The sequence below is a fragment of the Nakaseomyces glabratus genome, chromosome L (assembly GCF_010111755.1).
Source record: "Nakaseomyces glabratus chromosome L, complete sequence".
In the NCBI taxonomy this organism is placed as follows: Eukaryota; Fungi; Ascomycota; class Saccharomycetes; order Saccharomycetales; family Saccharomycetaceae; genus Nakaseomyces; species Nakaseomyces glabratus.
Genome location: NC_088962.1, coordinates 1,287,387 through 1,303,919, shown reverse-complemented (window position 1 = coordinate 1,303,919; position 16,533 = coordinate 1,287,387). Strand labels below are relative to the sequence as shown.

At 37.4% G+C, this 16,533-nt stretch overlaps 5 protein-coding genes across 5 annotated transcripts; 1 reads left to right on the top strand and 4 right to left on the bottom strand.

Moving 5' to 3' along the window:
* Positions 1-18: 18 nt before the first annotated feature.
* RAD24 (Rad24p) lies at positions 19-2,004 on the bottom strand (the record flags this gene model as incomplete). The annotated part of the gene is made up of 1 exon (XM_449288.1): positions 19-2,004. One exon carries the CDS (start codon positions 2,002-2,004, stop codon positions 19-21), a length of 1,986 nt encoding a protein of 661 aa, XP_449288.1.
* Positions 2,005-2,448: 444 nt separating this feature from the next.
* On the top strand, positions 2,449-8,871 carry BRR2 (ATP-dependent RNA helicase BRR2; the record flags this gene model as incomplete). The annotated part of the gene is made up of 1 exon (XM_449287.1): positions 2,449-8,871. The coding sequence occupies one exon, from the start codon at positions 2,449-2,451 to the stop codon at positions 8,869-8,871; it is 6,423 nt and encodes a 2,140-aa protein (XP_449287.1).
* A 162-nt stretch (positions 8,872-9,033) lies between these two features.
* Positions 9,034-11,361, bottom strand: RAD3 (TFIIH/NER complex ATP-dependent 5'-3' DNA helicase subunit RAD3; the record flags this gene model as incomplete). Its single annotated transcript, XM_449286.1, has 1 exon — positions 9,034-11,361. The coding sequence occupies one exon, from the start codon at positions 11,359-11,361 to the stop codon at positions 9,034-9,036; it is 2,328 nt and encodes a 775-aa protein (XP_449286.1).
* A 676-nt stretch (positions 11,362-12,037) lies between these two features.
* Positions 12,038-12,793, bottom strand: ADK2 (adenylate kinase ADK2; the record flags this gene model as incomplete). The annotated part of the gene is made up of 1 exon (XM_449285.1): positions 12,038-12,793. One exon carries the CDS (start codon positions 12,791-12,793, stop codon positions 12,038-12,040), a length of 756 nt encoding a protein of 251 aa, XP_449285.1.
* A 481-nt stretch (positions 12,794-13,274) lies between these two features.
* RPH1 (Rph1p) lies at positions 13,275-16,217 on the bottom strand (the record flags this gene model as incomplete). Its single annotated transcript, XM_449284.1, has 1 exon — positions 13,275-16,217. One exon carries the CDS (start codon positions 16,215-16,217, stop codon positions 13,275-13,277), a length of 2,943 nt encoding a protein of 980 aa, XP_449284.1.
* Positions 16,218-16,533: the final 316 nt, after the last annotated feature.

The window sequence follows — 16,533 nt, the reverse complement described above, 5'->3', positions numbered from 1 at the left end:
GAAACCATCATGTCATTATTATAGGTCATCAAGATCCGAATCAGAAAGATTATCATCAATTTTGTCTTGTGATCTCTCTACAACTTTTGGTGGTTGCTGAGATAAAAACTCAATCAATGAGTTATCTGCATCATCATCAAGTTCGATATTTTCAGTTTCATTGTCCGATGAATCCTCAATATTTTCCTCAAATCCAAAGTTAGTGTTCAATATTTCGTCACCACCAAATGTATCTATTTCATTACTTTGATCTTCTTCTTTTTGTAGAAGTGCCATTTTAGTTTGCCTCTCCTGTTGTAGTCTATTTATCGAAGTAAGTTCCTCTCTTTCCTCGTCATCTCCTCCCGCCAATTCCAGTTCCGTCTCCACCGTCTTCAGCTCACCACCAATCCTCTCCAAAATATCTATATCTTCGTTTACCATAAACGTCTCCAAATTTTGATTGATTATGGCTTTATATTCAGAAGAATTTTTTTCCATAGAGTCAAGGAAATATTTCAAAGATTTTTTCTTATAGTTTCTCTTTTTCCTGATATACGGACCATAATAACCCATAAGTAATTTGATAGTTTTATATTGCTCATATGATTGGTATTTCTTGAAGTTAATAAGATTGTAATCATCCATTGAGAAGTTGAAAACATGCTGCAATTTTCTTATCTTCCCTTCTCTTGGAAAATATGTTTTCCCATGTAAAAGACCATCACCACTTTTCACTGCTCCCAACTTGTCTCTAACACTTCTAATCAAATATTCGAGTGACTCCAGTACATACGCTAGTTTATCATTCTGGCTAAAAGTGTCTGTTATTGATAATGCGGTGGTGAGTGGTATATCACCTTTATTGTACGTGACGTAGTTTTCAAAAAGACCCAATTTGAAATTGTCATTAAATATTGTACCAGTATTTGATGCAATGAGATTATTTATCATGTCATTATCATTGTCAAACTCACGGGAACCGTAAATTATTTTACCAATGGCATGAAAGTATGAAACATTGTTTTCTCTCAAGAAGGAGATTTTATTATTAGATGAGCTACAAGCCCAAAATTGTAAGTTTGAGATACCTGATCTAATATCTCCTGTATTTTTTGCAACATCACTAATATAACCGCTAACATCATTCCATTTTCCATTGTTCTTAAGTGTGCCAGCATTCATATGACTCACTATATTCAGATGCTTTTTCATCAGGGTTGCATTTATAGGATTAAATTTTATTCGTTTTAATAATGGATGTGATAATATTTGTTGACCCAAAACAGTCTCTGCTGTAAATAAGTAATCTGTTCCGATATAATTGAAATTCTTATTATCGTTTTCGGGTTTAAGTTCACATTCAGTCAAACAAATTATTAGAGGTGGTAGTAAAGCTTCAGGACTATACAACCATTGTAATAAAAGTTTCTGAAATTCTCTTCTAGTTTCTTTATGAGTAACGTTCGGTAAGTCTTCAACTAACATTAATGACAAATTGCGTCCCGTCAAATACTTTGCATGTCTCAAATATTCTGCAAAGCTATCCATATGGGATTGCCCAATTAAATTACTATTATTATTATATTCGTTTATCACCTTCCTATTATCTGTCGTGGAGTAGTTATACGGTCCAGCCGTTAGATACTCCTTCCTGATATTTGGTATATACTGCTCTGCCAGTAATTTAATAACTGTACTTTTAGAGCATCCACTTGGTCCAGTTAATAATAATATCCGTGGTCTTTGCATACTCGAGTTACTTTGGAGCATTGACAGGAAAGCCTCCTTCACATCAGCGAGCTTCCTTTTATGCAAAGCTACCTCGTCAATGTTTCGAGGGGAACAAGTTATATACCAGGCGCCATCTGTATTCTCTTGTGTTACATGGTTATAGTTAGATGTGCTTTCTAACTGTTCCAAGGTCTTCCGTAGGCTTCGCGGTCTAAACAACTGACTGATCTTCACCGGCGAGCTGGCCCTAGACGGTGTTCTAACAGGTGTACTCTTCCCTGAAATATCCATTTCATTATAAATTTTATTGACTCTTTTTTGGTCCACTAGCCAACTCAAGATAAATGTAATAATAAACACTAGCGCTAATGAATGGAACCAATTGCCAATTCGCTAAAATGTAGGATGCTAGGCTACTGACATACTCTAACATTTCGATTGTCTTTAAGAGCTCATCGCATCGCATCGTCAATCACGAATATAAACAATTTGAACAAATTTCACATACTGAAGGCATAAGGTTAATAGAAGTTAAAGATTGGGCCTATTCCACCCTTCAGTCTCTTACCAAGATAACGGACCAATACTACAGCTCTATATTATTAGAAAGTTAGCATAACAATATCTTTTTACTCTACTTTTTTGGGCGTTGTATTTGGCCGACTCTACTTCAAGATCTTAATAAATTAACAAATAGAATTGAAAACAAGAAATAAGTTATAATAACAAAGCAATATGACTGATGAGAAGTCCAAGAATAATATCAGAGAGATATATCGTCATGATCAAATGTCTAACCAAGTGCTGAATCGAGATAGGCGGTTCGAGGACAGGAAAACCGATATCAAGACTGATGCTGAGATGTCTAATCCCAAAACACTCCGAGGTCATGTTTCACTGAAGGATATGGGCAGTGGACTTAATATATCCAAGTCGACTGATGAAGATAAGGCTAGGATTTTGGAGGAGTTACAAGATGAAAGCATATTAGATGGGGATCAGGAAGTCCCGGAGAGGTCTCCAGCTCTACCACTAATGCAAAATAAGTCCATTCTGGAATTGGATGATGTACCCAAGCTAGTCTACACTCCCACTGATTCTAGTAATCGGGATACTTACAGTAATTTACTCACATGGTGTACTGATTTGTTAGGAAGTGATGTTCCAGAGGATATTATATTGGGGACCACGGATCTTATTATCTCTCTTATTAAAGAAAAAATAACAGATACTAATGCTAAGGATTTGAAGCTAGTTGTAGAAAAAGAATTATTTACACGATTAAGAGATTCAGACTTCAACAAACTTTTGAAGCTAGTTGATTCAATATCGGATTACAAACTTGTGGATAACAATAAAAATGTGGAAGATACTACTGTACCACTTGTAATTAATGATGGTGGTGATATTATAGACACTAATGATTCCTTAAAAAACCCACTACTTATCGATGACTCTGTTCCTAAAGATAATAATGACTATAACGAGAAGATTAAAAACCTTGAAAACGATAAAGACAGCATACTAATCAAGGGCAACAAATCATATTTACCAACTGATATCCCAGCTACTCAATTAACCGAAGAATACTTGGTAAATTTATTTAAAACCGAAATTCCAAATAACGATCCTTATGTCCTGTACAGTAAAGTTATTGCCTCAAATACTGATACAAACAATATGATACAGAACTTGATTGAGTCGGTAGGCGATGATGTGAGTTCTACACTGATACAATTTATCAAACACAATGGTATAAAAATCAAATGGGCACATGAATTTTATAATTCTCAAGGAAATGAAACTAGTGTAATTGAGAGAATAAAAAATAGTGGCCAAGCTGATATAGCAGAAGAGTTCAAATTACTTATAAATGGGTCATCACGCAAGCGTAAATCATCAGAAGACAAATCTGAGTATGATTATCCCGACAGTATTCCTCAAAAAAAACAGGATACAATGATTAAATTCAGTACTAATGACTTAAAAAATTTAGCCTCAGCTAAAATATCTGGCAACCTTTCACAGAATATAACAGTAACATTACCTGAGGGGTCATTTAAAAGGGTAAGAGAAAATTTAGAAGAAATCCATATCCCTGCACCACAGAAGCCTGTATATGAGTCTGAGTTAATTAACATATCTGATCTTCCTAAATGGGCTCAAAAGGCTTTTCCATCGAAAGAAGTTACGACTCTTAACTATATACAATCCAAAGTGTACCATAAAGCCTTTCACGACGATAAAAATCTTTTAATGTGTGCACCTACTGGTGCAGGTAAAACAAATGTTGCAGTATTGACAATATTGCAAGTCTTATCGCAATATATTAATGAAGATACGGACTCATTAAAACTTAACGACTTTAGAATTGTCTATGTTGCACCTTTGAAGGCGCTAGTCCAAGAACAAGTTAGAGAATTCGAAAGGAGACTATCAAATTTTGGTATAAAGGTATCCGAACTAACTGGTGATACAACACTAACTAGATCTGAAATAGAGAAATTTCAAGTCTTAGTTACCACACCTGAAAAATGGGATGTTCTGACTAGAAAGAATGACGAAAATGATATTATGCTAAAACTAAAGCTTCTCATCATTGATGAAATTCATCTTTTAAACGACCAACGTGGACCTGTATTAGAGAGTTTAATAATGCGTGCCAAAGAGAACTGTCGACTAAGATCAAATCCTAGGATTATTGCACTTTCTGCTACTTTACCAAACTATGAGCAAGTTGCTAAATTTTTACAAGTTCCCGAAGAATCCATATATTATTTTGATAACTCATATAGACCATGTCCATTATCACAGGTGTTCTGTGGTGTCAAGTCTACTAATTCTGTAAAGAAATTATCTTTTGTGAATGAAGTTTGTTTTGAGAAAGTCTGCGATGCAGTTAAAGATGGCCATCAAGTCATTATTTTTGTACATTCCAGAAAAGAAACTACTCGTACAGCTAAATTTATTGCCGATAAATTTAGCTCTCTTGAAAAGAATATACTCTTTTTCGAAGAAAACTCGAGATCAATTTTAAAATCAGAAGGCGAGAACTCCAAAGATATTGATCTCAAAACTTTATTACCTCAAGGTATTGGAATTCATCATGCCGGTCTAGCCAGAGACGATAGATCTTTATCTGAAGACTTATTTGCAGATGGTGTCTTAAGAGTATTGGTGTCAACCGCTACTTTAGCTTGGGGTGTTAACTTACCAGCCCATACTGTTATAATCAAAGGTACTGATATATACTCACCTGAGGTGGGCAATTGGATAAGACTATCTCCTCAAGATTTACTGCAAATGCTTGGTAGAGCAGGTCGTCCTAGATATGATACTTCTGGAGAAGGAATAATTATCACAAATCAAACAGATATTCAATACTATCTGGGAATTTTAAACCAACAACTTCCAATAGAGTCGCAATTTTTATCAAAATTTGTGGATAACTTGAATGCTGAAATTTCTCTCGGGATGGTGAAAACTAAATTGGATGCAAAAAGATGGATAAAGGATTCGTACTACTACGTTAGACTTTGCTATGATCCTAGTACTTATCTTCCGGAAAACTTCAAGGAGATAGATAACGATAAGCGTATTTCTTGTTTCATATCAGGCTTGATTGATGCTGCTATTGAATTGCTATTATCTATGTCATTAATAATGATCGATAAAAGAAATGGTACATATATTCCAACAAAGCTGGGCAGAATAGCTTCTCATTACTATATTAGCTGCAATTCAGTTGCAAAATATTTTCAGAGGCTCAAAAAGACTTGTTCAAAGTCTGAGCTGTTCCAAATATTCTCAGAATCAGAGGAATTTAAGTATGTTAGTGTGAAACAGGAAGAACTTATTGAACTCAAGACCTTATATGACAAATCACCAATCCCCGTTTCTGTGCCCTTAGAAGAACCTTCTTCTAAGATCAACCTTTTACTACAGGCGTATATTTCAAAAATAAAGCTCGATGGATTTGCTTTAAATGCAGATATGATTTTCGTTACTCAAAATGCTGGACGACTTTTGTCAGCAATGAAAGAAATCTGCCTTGTTTTTGGCTGGTCAACCACAACAAAGTACCTTCTGGAGTTAACTAAGTCAGTACACTATCAAATGTGGCCCGTCTGTACACCATTAAGACATTTCAAAACTTGTCCAAAAGATGTAATTAGGAGAGCAGAATCTTCTAGCTTTCCTTGGCAGAACTATCTCAAACTCACAAAGGCATCTGATGTTGGAAAGGTTATAAGAAATGAGAAATATGGGAAGTTGGTATTAGATTTATTACAACGGTACCCCAAATTAGAAGTGAGCTATATCTGTCAACCTATAACGCCAAGCTTAATTCTGATACAACTGGAAATTCTTCCAGACTTCGTTTGGGACCCTAAAATTCACGGATTTGGCGAAATATTCTTTGTATTGGTAGAAGATGTTTCGGGCTCGTCAATTTTATTCTCTCAAAAAATTGTTATAAAAGAATCTGATGTGGGAAAAGAATATGTATTGAGTATTCCTATTCAATTATCTGTATCACAACAAAAAAGACTCCCCCCAAACATCTTCATCACAGTTACTTCAGAAAAATGGAATCAATTCTCTAAGGTCCTACCAATACAACTGAATAATTTGAAACTACCTAAAAAACTTCCATCAAAAGAAATTGTCAACAGTATTGAATCTCTGAATTTATCTAAAGAATTACCTAGTGATTTTGTGAAGGCACTTGGCTTCAATTCTCTGAACAAAATTCAGAGTGACGTATTTAACGAAGTATATCATGGAACCGAGAGCTTATTAGTTTGCTCTCCACCCTGTACAGGAAAAACAACACTAGCATTACTTGCCACTCTTTCACATATAATTAATACCAAAGGTAGAATTATTTATGTTGTGGGGAATGAAAAAAAACTTCAATCATGTTATGAAAAATGGATGATCTTTTTTAAGTCAATAAATGATAGCATCAAGGTCGGGAAACTAGGAGGCAATCTCCAAGATAACTTAATTACTTTTTCTCATTCTCACATAACTCTGACTTCGCCGCAGCAGGTAGAAGTGTTAACTCATAGGTGGAGGAAACTGAAATTACTACTTGACGTCGACCTCCTAGTTTTTGATGATATTCATGAAATAGGCCAGGGACTGACAGGAGCCAACTACGAGATTGCTGTTTCTAGATTCAACTTCATCAAAACCCAAGCAGACTTCAACCCAAGAATAATAGCATTTAGTAATTGCCTCTTGAATCCATCAGATATTGCTGGTTGGATTGGAGTTAAAAAAGAAAATACACATAACTTCGCGACCGACGAAGATCAGAGTTATAGGGTTATAAATATAAAAGCGTTTGAAAATATATTTGCGAACGATTATACAAGATCAATGCTATTATATGCAACTAGTTTTGTATTATCATCGCAATCAACTCTGGTGAAAAATGTCCTATTAGTAACGACCGGAAAAGTTGGTGCTTTACGTGCTGCAAATGAAATACTAGCCTTATTGAAATCAAATTCTAAGCTTCACAAAATAAGTGAAATAACCGACTTTGGCATTGATCAACAAGACATGGAAAAGTCTGCTCAGAAGTATCTATCTTACGGTATCGGGCTATGTCACGAAGGCATGAAACATGCTACAATCTCTAATATAGTTAATTTGTTCAACGCTGGTGTAATTTCTGTTCTAATATCATCTAGATTCACAATGATTCAGAATATCAAACCAAGTCAAATTGTTGTTTTAGGCACAAGCTGGCATAACTGTGGAGAAAGCTCCCCAGTACACTACTCAATAAACGAAATTATGAATCTAGCTAATTTAAGCTATCATCATTCATCAGATGTTACTATTTTGACCGATTCCAACAGACTACCACTTTATAACAGATTTTTGAATGATGGCATACCGGTTGAAAGTTTTCTTTATGAAAAGTTGATTGATTTGTTACTTACTGAGGTAGTCATTGGAACAGTAAAATCCAGGCAAGATTGCCTTGACATACTAACTTTCACTTATTTCTACCGTAGAATTCATAATAATCCATCTTATTATGGTTTGAAAGATGCCAGCTCCTTATCTATATCAGGTTTTCTCACTGAAATAGTTGAAACTGCTATTAATGACTTGAGCACTTCTCAATTGATTAAGCTTGTCAAGGGTTTAAGCTCCGACGATATTCATAATGAGATTATTGAAGAAACCACATGGTCCAGAATTTCCACTATTCATGGCATCTCTGCTGCTACACTAATTGGTTATATCCAATCCTTAGATGGCAAAACAACATTAACTGATATGTTGCATCTTTTAGTCAAGACTTCTGAATTATCAGCAATTGAATTTCATGAGGATACGCTATCAATAGTTCATAAGTTAGCGGCTTTAGTACCATTGAAATTCCAAGGCATATCTAAAATGGAGTATTCTTCATACGCCTCTTTTGTTTTATTACAATGCCATTTTTCTCGCATTTCTATTCCTTATGAACTAGCAGACCATATCAATAAAATATTACTTGTGATACCGCAATTGCTCAGCTCAATGATAGATATACTTGCCAGCCAAGGCTTAATGAGTGCCCTGACTGTGATGGATATGTACCAAATGGTAATGCAAGCATTATGGGACATTGATAGTCCTTTGAAACAAATACCATACTTTACAAATGATATCATAAAGATTTGCAAAGAAAAGAACATTGATTCGGTATATGACATTATGGAGTTAGATGATGACGTAAGAGACGAAATATTATCCTTTAATGATTCCGAATTACTAAATATTGCAAGCTTTGTTAACACTTATCCAAATATTGAAATAGCTCATGAACTGGACCACAAGGTAGTTCCAATGGGAAGCTCACAAAATATTACCATAAACATATTTCGAGACGATGTACCTGATTCGCTTGAAACTATAACACCATATTATCCTGCAAAACACCTTGAACATTGGTGGATTGTATTAGGTGATGTTTCAAAGCAAAATGTCTATGCTATTAAGTATGTTAAACTCCCTTCGGAGAGCAATCACTTTAAACTATCATTCTCGTTACCGGAACGAGGAACACATAAATTAACTATTTGGGCTATCTGTGATTCCTACTTTGAAGCCGATAAAGAGTCATCATTTGAAATAGAATGTGTATGAAATATATATTATTATTCTCTAATAATTTATTTATGCAGTATTAGATATTTGATTATAATACAATGAAAGTCATACCAATGAAAAAAATGGAACTGAAGCAAAAAACGAAATACATCTTAGGCATTTAGCCAAAAAGAAAATATGTGGCGATAGGCTAGTTTATCATTCCTCATCGGCAATCATATTTATGTCTTCATCATCATGTAGCATTCCGGCAGACGCGTTGTTCTTTTTTTCATGGTCATTTTGATATTTTATTAAGTCGTTATAACTCCAAACAGATACGCCTTGTTGATCCTTGGGATCTGTTGGTTGCGCCATTGTTCTCAAAAACTGCTTAGCATTAGAAATTGCCATATCAGTAGACAAATTTAGGTCAGCTTCTGAAAGACCCTGTGCAATCCACTTAGGCAATTGATTTCTTTTCCTTGAGAAACGACGGTCAGCCAAAATCATTACTCCATAATCATCCTTACCTCTTAGAACTCTTCCCAAACATTGGGCAGCATGTCTCATAGCATCAAAAGACAAGAAGTCATTTTCTCTGATTCTATAATTTTCTCTCATGAACTCTAGTCTAGCCTTTAAAATTCTAGACTCTGTGTACTGGAAAGGAATACCTATCATAAGCACAGTTCTACCATATTGATGATCAAAATCAATACCTTCTGATACCTTACCTCTGGCCACAGACAATAATATGGCGCCTCGTCCATTGGAGCATGCCTTTCTATATGTTTCTAATGCCAATGAAGTTTCTTGTGCGTCTGGAGTTTCCACAAGTATCAACTTATGCTTCCAAACTTCATCCAAAATACCCATTGTTTGCCACATAGAAACAATACTTTCCATATAAAGATACGATGGGAAAAAAACAACCATACCATCCGGTGTGATTTTGGCAAATTCCACTAACATGGAACCATAATTACGCACAATACTAGGATCATTACGAATTTCAAATCTAGATGAAATAGCAACCTGATCAGAACCTTTCGTTACTATCATTGGTAGGAATGATTTTTTTGCTAAAGACATAGAATATGATTTCTGTAAAACAGTTTCAAAATTTAGCATTCTAGGATACATATCCAAAGGTGAAATTGTACCAGAAGTAATAATTACAGATGAAAATCTTTCAAAGACTGGTTTTATGGCTATCGACGCATCCAGACAGGTGAATCGCATGATTGGATTTGGAACTGCAGCATTTTCAATCTCATATGGCTCAATTATCAATGTAAAACCATCTTCATATGTAGATACAAGAGTAGCAAATGTAGCAATATCTTTTAAAGCGGCAAATTCCTCTACATCTTCGATTTCAAGCGTTCGTACCAGCAATGATAATCTCTCGGAACAAAATCGTAAAGGTTTTCGATCTATGAAGGTAAGTTGCTTCAAATGTTGTAGGAATGACCGAGGGGTTTCGGAGATGACATGCAATACTTTCATTCTTGTCTTCAAATATTCGATAAGTCTCTTTAAAAACGAGATAAAGTGTTCAGCTCTTCGTATATTACCAGGAATTGCCTCCTTTAATAGATCCTGTGGTAAAACTGGGGTTTCAACAAATGGCTCTTCAGTTTGTGTCATTATGTCCTCCGCGTGTAAACCTTGCACAAGTTTTTCATACTCATCTTGCAGTTTCCTAGCATCCACTTGTCTTGCTTCTGCAATCCTTTCATTTAAAGTATTTGCACCTTTTGTTGCTTTTCTTAACACATCATTAGTTAAATCGAGGGATAAGGACTCAATACAAACGTTATCAATATTGTGCGCTTCATCAAATATCACTATACTGTCCTTTGACACCTCATGAGAAACACGTTCAGCAATCTTCGGATCGAGCAGATAATGATATGAGTATATGATAATATTGCACATAGAGATCATACGACGAACGATGAAGTAAGGACAAAGAACTTTTTGTTCGCAATATTTTATTAACTTTTCAAAGGAAAACACACCATTTGGTAGGTAATTTTCAACATCAAGTTGATATAAATTCTCATGGTAGTCACAAAGTTCTACATTTGCTTCGGGATCTTCTTCCAGCTTCTTTTTAGCTTGACCATTAGTCATTCTTCTACATTTTTCATCAACAATAGTACCACTTCTTTCTTTGCTGACCTCTGGATGCAAACATAGATTCTTTCTAGATGTCAGCCCGAGTCCCCTAAACTCTTCTTTAAAGCCCAGCTCTTTAGCTCTGTAATCCATCAAGTTCTCCAATTCAACCAGAGCTTTCTCAATCTCTGACATAGTACGTGAACAATATATGATCTTTCTATGCTCCGGATAATGCATCTGGTACGCAATCGTTAGAGAAAGCAATGAAACAGTTTTACCTGTGCCAGAAGGCATTTCCAATATACTGTTACCACCGGCATCTAGCGTCCTCTTGATATCCCGCATATACTGGTATTGCTCCGGGTATATCTTAGGGTATGGAAACAACACCGGCAAGTCGTCAATAAAGAACTTCATATCAACAAAAAGTCTAAAGTTTAGCTCTCTGGTCCTCTAAATTTGAACCTAAAATGCTCCTATAATGCAATTACTAATATATTACCAGTAGTAAACTAATCCAATTATGCTACTGCTCTGCTTGAGATGACCAGAGTAAGTTCTTATAACTTGGCTGATCTATCTCTGAACTTCCAAACGAGCTTCTTAGAGTCAAAGATAACACCTAGGATGCACCAATATTTAACTCTACATATCACTAATATTGATCCGTTTTAATTGCTTTGTATTACTTGGTTTTTCAATTTTTTCGCACATAGTGAAGAAAATGCGGACAGGCCCTTCCAACAGCTTTACTAGCAACACACAGAGCTAGTGGTAATCACGTGTAACATGTATTATACTGCGTTTGGGAAGTATTATGTACAGTTCAACACACCTGCTATAGCATAGATGATATATTTATGGTATTAGGTTTTCCTAATTTGCTTGCTATTTCACTGATTCATGGTTTTCATCGGACTATTTGTGTTTTGCTTTATTTTTATTAGCAATTTGAAAGGATATTTACGATATTTTAGTATTTGAAAATATGCAAAATCGGTAGGAATATATAATATCATTTAGCTAGTCTATCTGACGTGCAATAAATAAATAGCTATTGCTTTTTTTTTATATTTTTTGTATTTCGTTACTATCATAATCTTGGCTGGATTTTCTGTTCCTTCTTTGATTCAAAGGCTTCGTGATGCAGTTGTTGTTCCTTAGCACCAAAATGCTGGTTGATCAGGGCACACAGCTTTGGGAAAATGATGTCTGAAGTATCCCCAGATATGGTTGCCAGTATACCCTGCTTGGCGTAATGTTCCTTGATCGGGCCGAGAGTTTTCTTGTACTCTTTCATCCTCTTCTTGAATACCTGGACGTTATCATCTGATCTTTTCACCAGTGGCTCGCCAGTAACATCATCCTTACCGGCAACTTTAGGTGGGTTGTACTGCAAGTTGTAGACCCTTCCACTACCCACATGGATATATCTGTTATCGATTCTCTCTAGGATAACCTCCTCGGGGACATCTAGCTCTACAACCAAATTTAGCTTTGCGTTGTTTTCCCCCAATGTACTATCTAAAGAGAAAGCCTGTCTCTCAGTTCTTGGAAACCCGTCCAGAAGCCACGATGACTGCGGGTTCAGCCACTTCTCCTTAGACAAGTGCGCTATGAGCACCTGTGTGATGACCTTGTCCGGAATCAACTTCCCCTGCGCAATGTACTTGGCCGCCAACACACCAAGCTCGGTGCCTGACTTCAACTCATGTCTCAGGATATCCCCCGAAGAAACACTCTTAAGCTCAGGTAACACCTTCAGAAGCTTAGAGGTCTGTGTTCCTTTCCCAGACCCAGGTGCCCCCAGTAACAATAACCGCAAAGGCCTGGCTAGTCGCAAACTCATTTTATTCAATCTTACTCAGTCTCAGTTCCAAGATAAGGACAATCTGATACGTTGTCCCTTGCCTTTCCAACAGTCATTAGGCTATCCATCCTCGAACCTACAAGAGCCCTGTTTATATACTTTCCCCTCGAGGCTGGGTTCCCCCGGATGATTTACTCTAAAAACGTCATTCCCGATGGAATTTCACTGTTTCCTAGTATCATTTCACGTCATCCTGCGGTGTTTTCTGTGATATGACTTCGGGCAAAATGGGCCGGGATTGTGGAGGGTGGGGACCCTTTGCAATCTCCCTTCGTCCGACGACCCGTCAATGCGCAGTGTAGTACTGATGGGATAGTTTTGTAGTTGTTATATTTCTATATGGTTATTTGACACTTACATACAGCTTATTGAGATGAATAATAAGATCATTTTTGTGGTATTTAGTTGTGGTTTTGATATTAAAGATTTGTATATCTGAATATATAGTCAGGGTTGTCCTTCACTCCATAATTCTGTCGTCATCTTTCATGACTTGGACCATGTCAGTGCCAGCTGATGATCCAACACCTGGGATACAAGGGATCTTCTTGTTCAAGTGTTGCAACACATGGTCCCTTCTCTTGAACCGTTTGCCACACTTTGGGCACGAGTGCGGCTTCTCCCCAGAGTGTACGGATTTCTTGTGTCTGGTGAGGTGGTGACCCGAGGAGAATTGTCTCTTACATTCCTGACACACGTATATCTTGCCTGAGTCAGAAAGGATCACTTCGCCCTTCTCAAATTTTGGACCTTGCGCTTCCACGGATTTGGATTTAGATCTAGCCTTGTCGGTTGGAAGCTTGGTCTTCGATCTCGAAGGCCGCATCATAGAGTTCGTTAGTTCGATGTCCTTATTTGCAGCTGCGGCCAAGGACATCAGCGGTGATGATTCGTATGTCTCGCTACTAATCTGCCTTAATCCGTTCGAAGGTGAGTTCTGGAACGCGGATAGCCCCATGTCAAGCAACGAGTTCATATTCTGGTTAGGGTTGATATTATTCTTGTCATCCATCAGGGCAGGAGATGCCGCCTGGTAATTGCTGTTGTTCACCGGATTCAAGTTACTTAATTGTTTCTCAGTAGGAATCGGGTAGCTTAACGTAGTGTTTAGTCCCAGCGGAGACCTGACCTCGTTTTGCAAAGAAACAGGACTCTTCGATCCCTCCCTAGAAATATTGAGGGTGACGATGTTAGGAGATTTTAAGCGCTTGATAAACGGCATGTTTGACCCCCCAGGCGACATTGGAATCGGAGAAGGCATTGAGTTAAATGTTCTCTCAAACTGGTTCCCATAATATGGAACAGGTTTCGGCGATACTACTGACATACCTTGTTGCACATTTGATCCACTGGTGACAAAATTGCTTGCAGCATTAACTGTATCATTAGAACCACTTTTCATTTTCGAGTTGGCTTCGTTAGGAATATTAATATGATGTAGCCGTGGAGAAGATGGCCGGCTATTAGCCATTGAGGTCAGACTCAGAGCCAGCATATTGTCATCGTTATTATCTAGCAGTACAGGATTGGACCCCAAACCACTCCTCATCGGGCCAAAAGACAAGTTTGATAAAGGTGTCCCGTTTTGAGATCTTTGCTGCTGTTGTTGCTGATTTTGCTGATCCTGTATGTTTTGTAGTAATGGAGAACTAATGTTTGAGTTTCCAATCAATTGGGAAGGTAAGTTAGTCTTCCTTTTGAATTTCAAAGTTGGGTCATCTAAAGTTGGCTCAACAATGTTTGACAGATCTATCATTTTAGATAAAATTGGAGAAGACATTCTTTGTATCGATTGATTGAAAAACAGATTCGTTCCGGGGCTATTAGACCTAAGAGGACTATCACGCGCAAAAAAAGGATCATTCTTCAAAGATGTCTCCATTCGAGGAGAGTTTTGTGGTGATCTATTCAGCAGCTCGTCAAATCCTCTCAATTTTTTAGCCACACCAGGGACATTGGCTTCAATTTTAGTTTTATTACTTTCCATTTTTATGTTTGTTGCGGGGTTCGAGTTATCACCAAAAGTGTTATCATTAGATTGCCTTTGTACGTCAACAGAGGCATTTAAATCATCTTCGTTGCTATCAGTTACTTCTTTCTTTACATCCTTTATAAGCTTACTGTTATCGTCGTTATCTTCATTTTTTACTTCGTCATCCTCTTTAGTAGCAGAAACATTTGATATGGTTTCATTAGAATCTACTGTTGAGCTCTTTCTCTTTTTTTGAGGGCTATCTTCTGTCTCGGGATCCTCGATTTCTCTTTTCTTTTTGAAATTTGACCAATTCTCAGCCAATTTGTCTACGTCTACTTCTACCGAGTCGCTGATACAACGACATTTACCGGCCTTCTTACCGATTTCGAGCCAGTCCTCCAGAGCAAAGTTGACAGACTCTGCAAGGTTATAACCATAATTAAATCCAGCATGGTATCCGTATGGGTATGTGATAATAAACTCATGCTCATAATGCGTAACTTTGTTACACTTAATATTATTTTCTTTCAGTACCTTGGGTGAGACCAAGAACATCTTGTGACGAAGAAACTCTTTGCATTTTGATGCTTCTTCTGGAAACTTTTCCTTCATAAATTCATAAAATTTTTCGTGATCCTCTTGTGGGATGGAGTACCATTGTTTTGGTGCTCCGAAATGAATATAGTTAATAGAGTACAGATCCTGGTCTTCTAAGTGCCAAGTGAACGAAGCCTTCCACAGCCCTGCGTAAAGATAAGCCTGGTTTACACCCGGTATGTCTTGGTCTATATGTGACAGCACATTCGGAAGCTTGGCAACATTCCACTCTTCTAGATCAGATGGGAATATCGACCCTGAACTATCTGCGCCGTACAACGGTGTTGTGAAATTCAGAGTCTTCCAGTAGTAACTCTCTAGGAACTTCAGTCTCTCCTCGTCATCGAAATCTCGGATATTCTCAGCATTATACTCCTTCATGAAGTTTTGGAAATCTTCTTCCGTAGCTGAGTCACAGTTCTTCAACTTGATACCGCTCGAGGACCGTCTTCGTTGCTGTGATCTCTCATTGTCCTGTATACTCTCCTCAGACTTGTTCTTCAGACTGCTAGGATCGTCCGGCACGCGGAAGTCATACGACAGATCCTTCCACTGTATCATATTATAAGTCTTGTTCTTCTCCACATTAGAAATCATATACACACCTTTCGATCCACTAACATGCTGCTGTATCGGGTTCCTGATCCGCACTTCGCGCAAAAGGTCTTCGCGGGGCTCCCGACCAGCCCGGTCAAGCCATTCACGGGGCGGAATTACCTTCACAATACCACTCGCCATACCATGCGGACGTATCTTCTCCATATACCCCATGAAGTCCTTGAACTCCTCCCACGCAGGCCGGAAAACAGGCACACCGTCCACTACCTCCATTGCTTTCTCCCGTCTCGATCTTTTCGTAGTACCTGCAGCTCAAAACCAAAGGCGCTTATTCGGGTACGGTTTATCTCCTCCAATCGCTTAGCCGCCAAATACCTTCTTACACAGCGCAGCTCACCCCAGTTGGTATAAGAAACTTATAACGTCCCATCCCCTAAAAGCTATAAAAGGGCCACTCGTCGCTCCCCTTAAAACTTTTTTCAGAAAAAAAAAATTTTTTTCAGTTCGTGTCCTGAGATGTTGACCTATAATCATGTGATACTAGTTCGGCTACAATGATATGAATGTGCTTTGGTACGTCAAAATCATC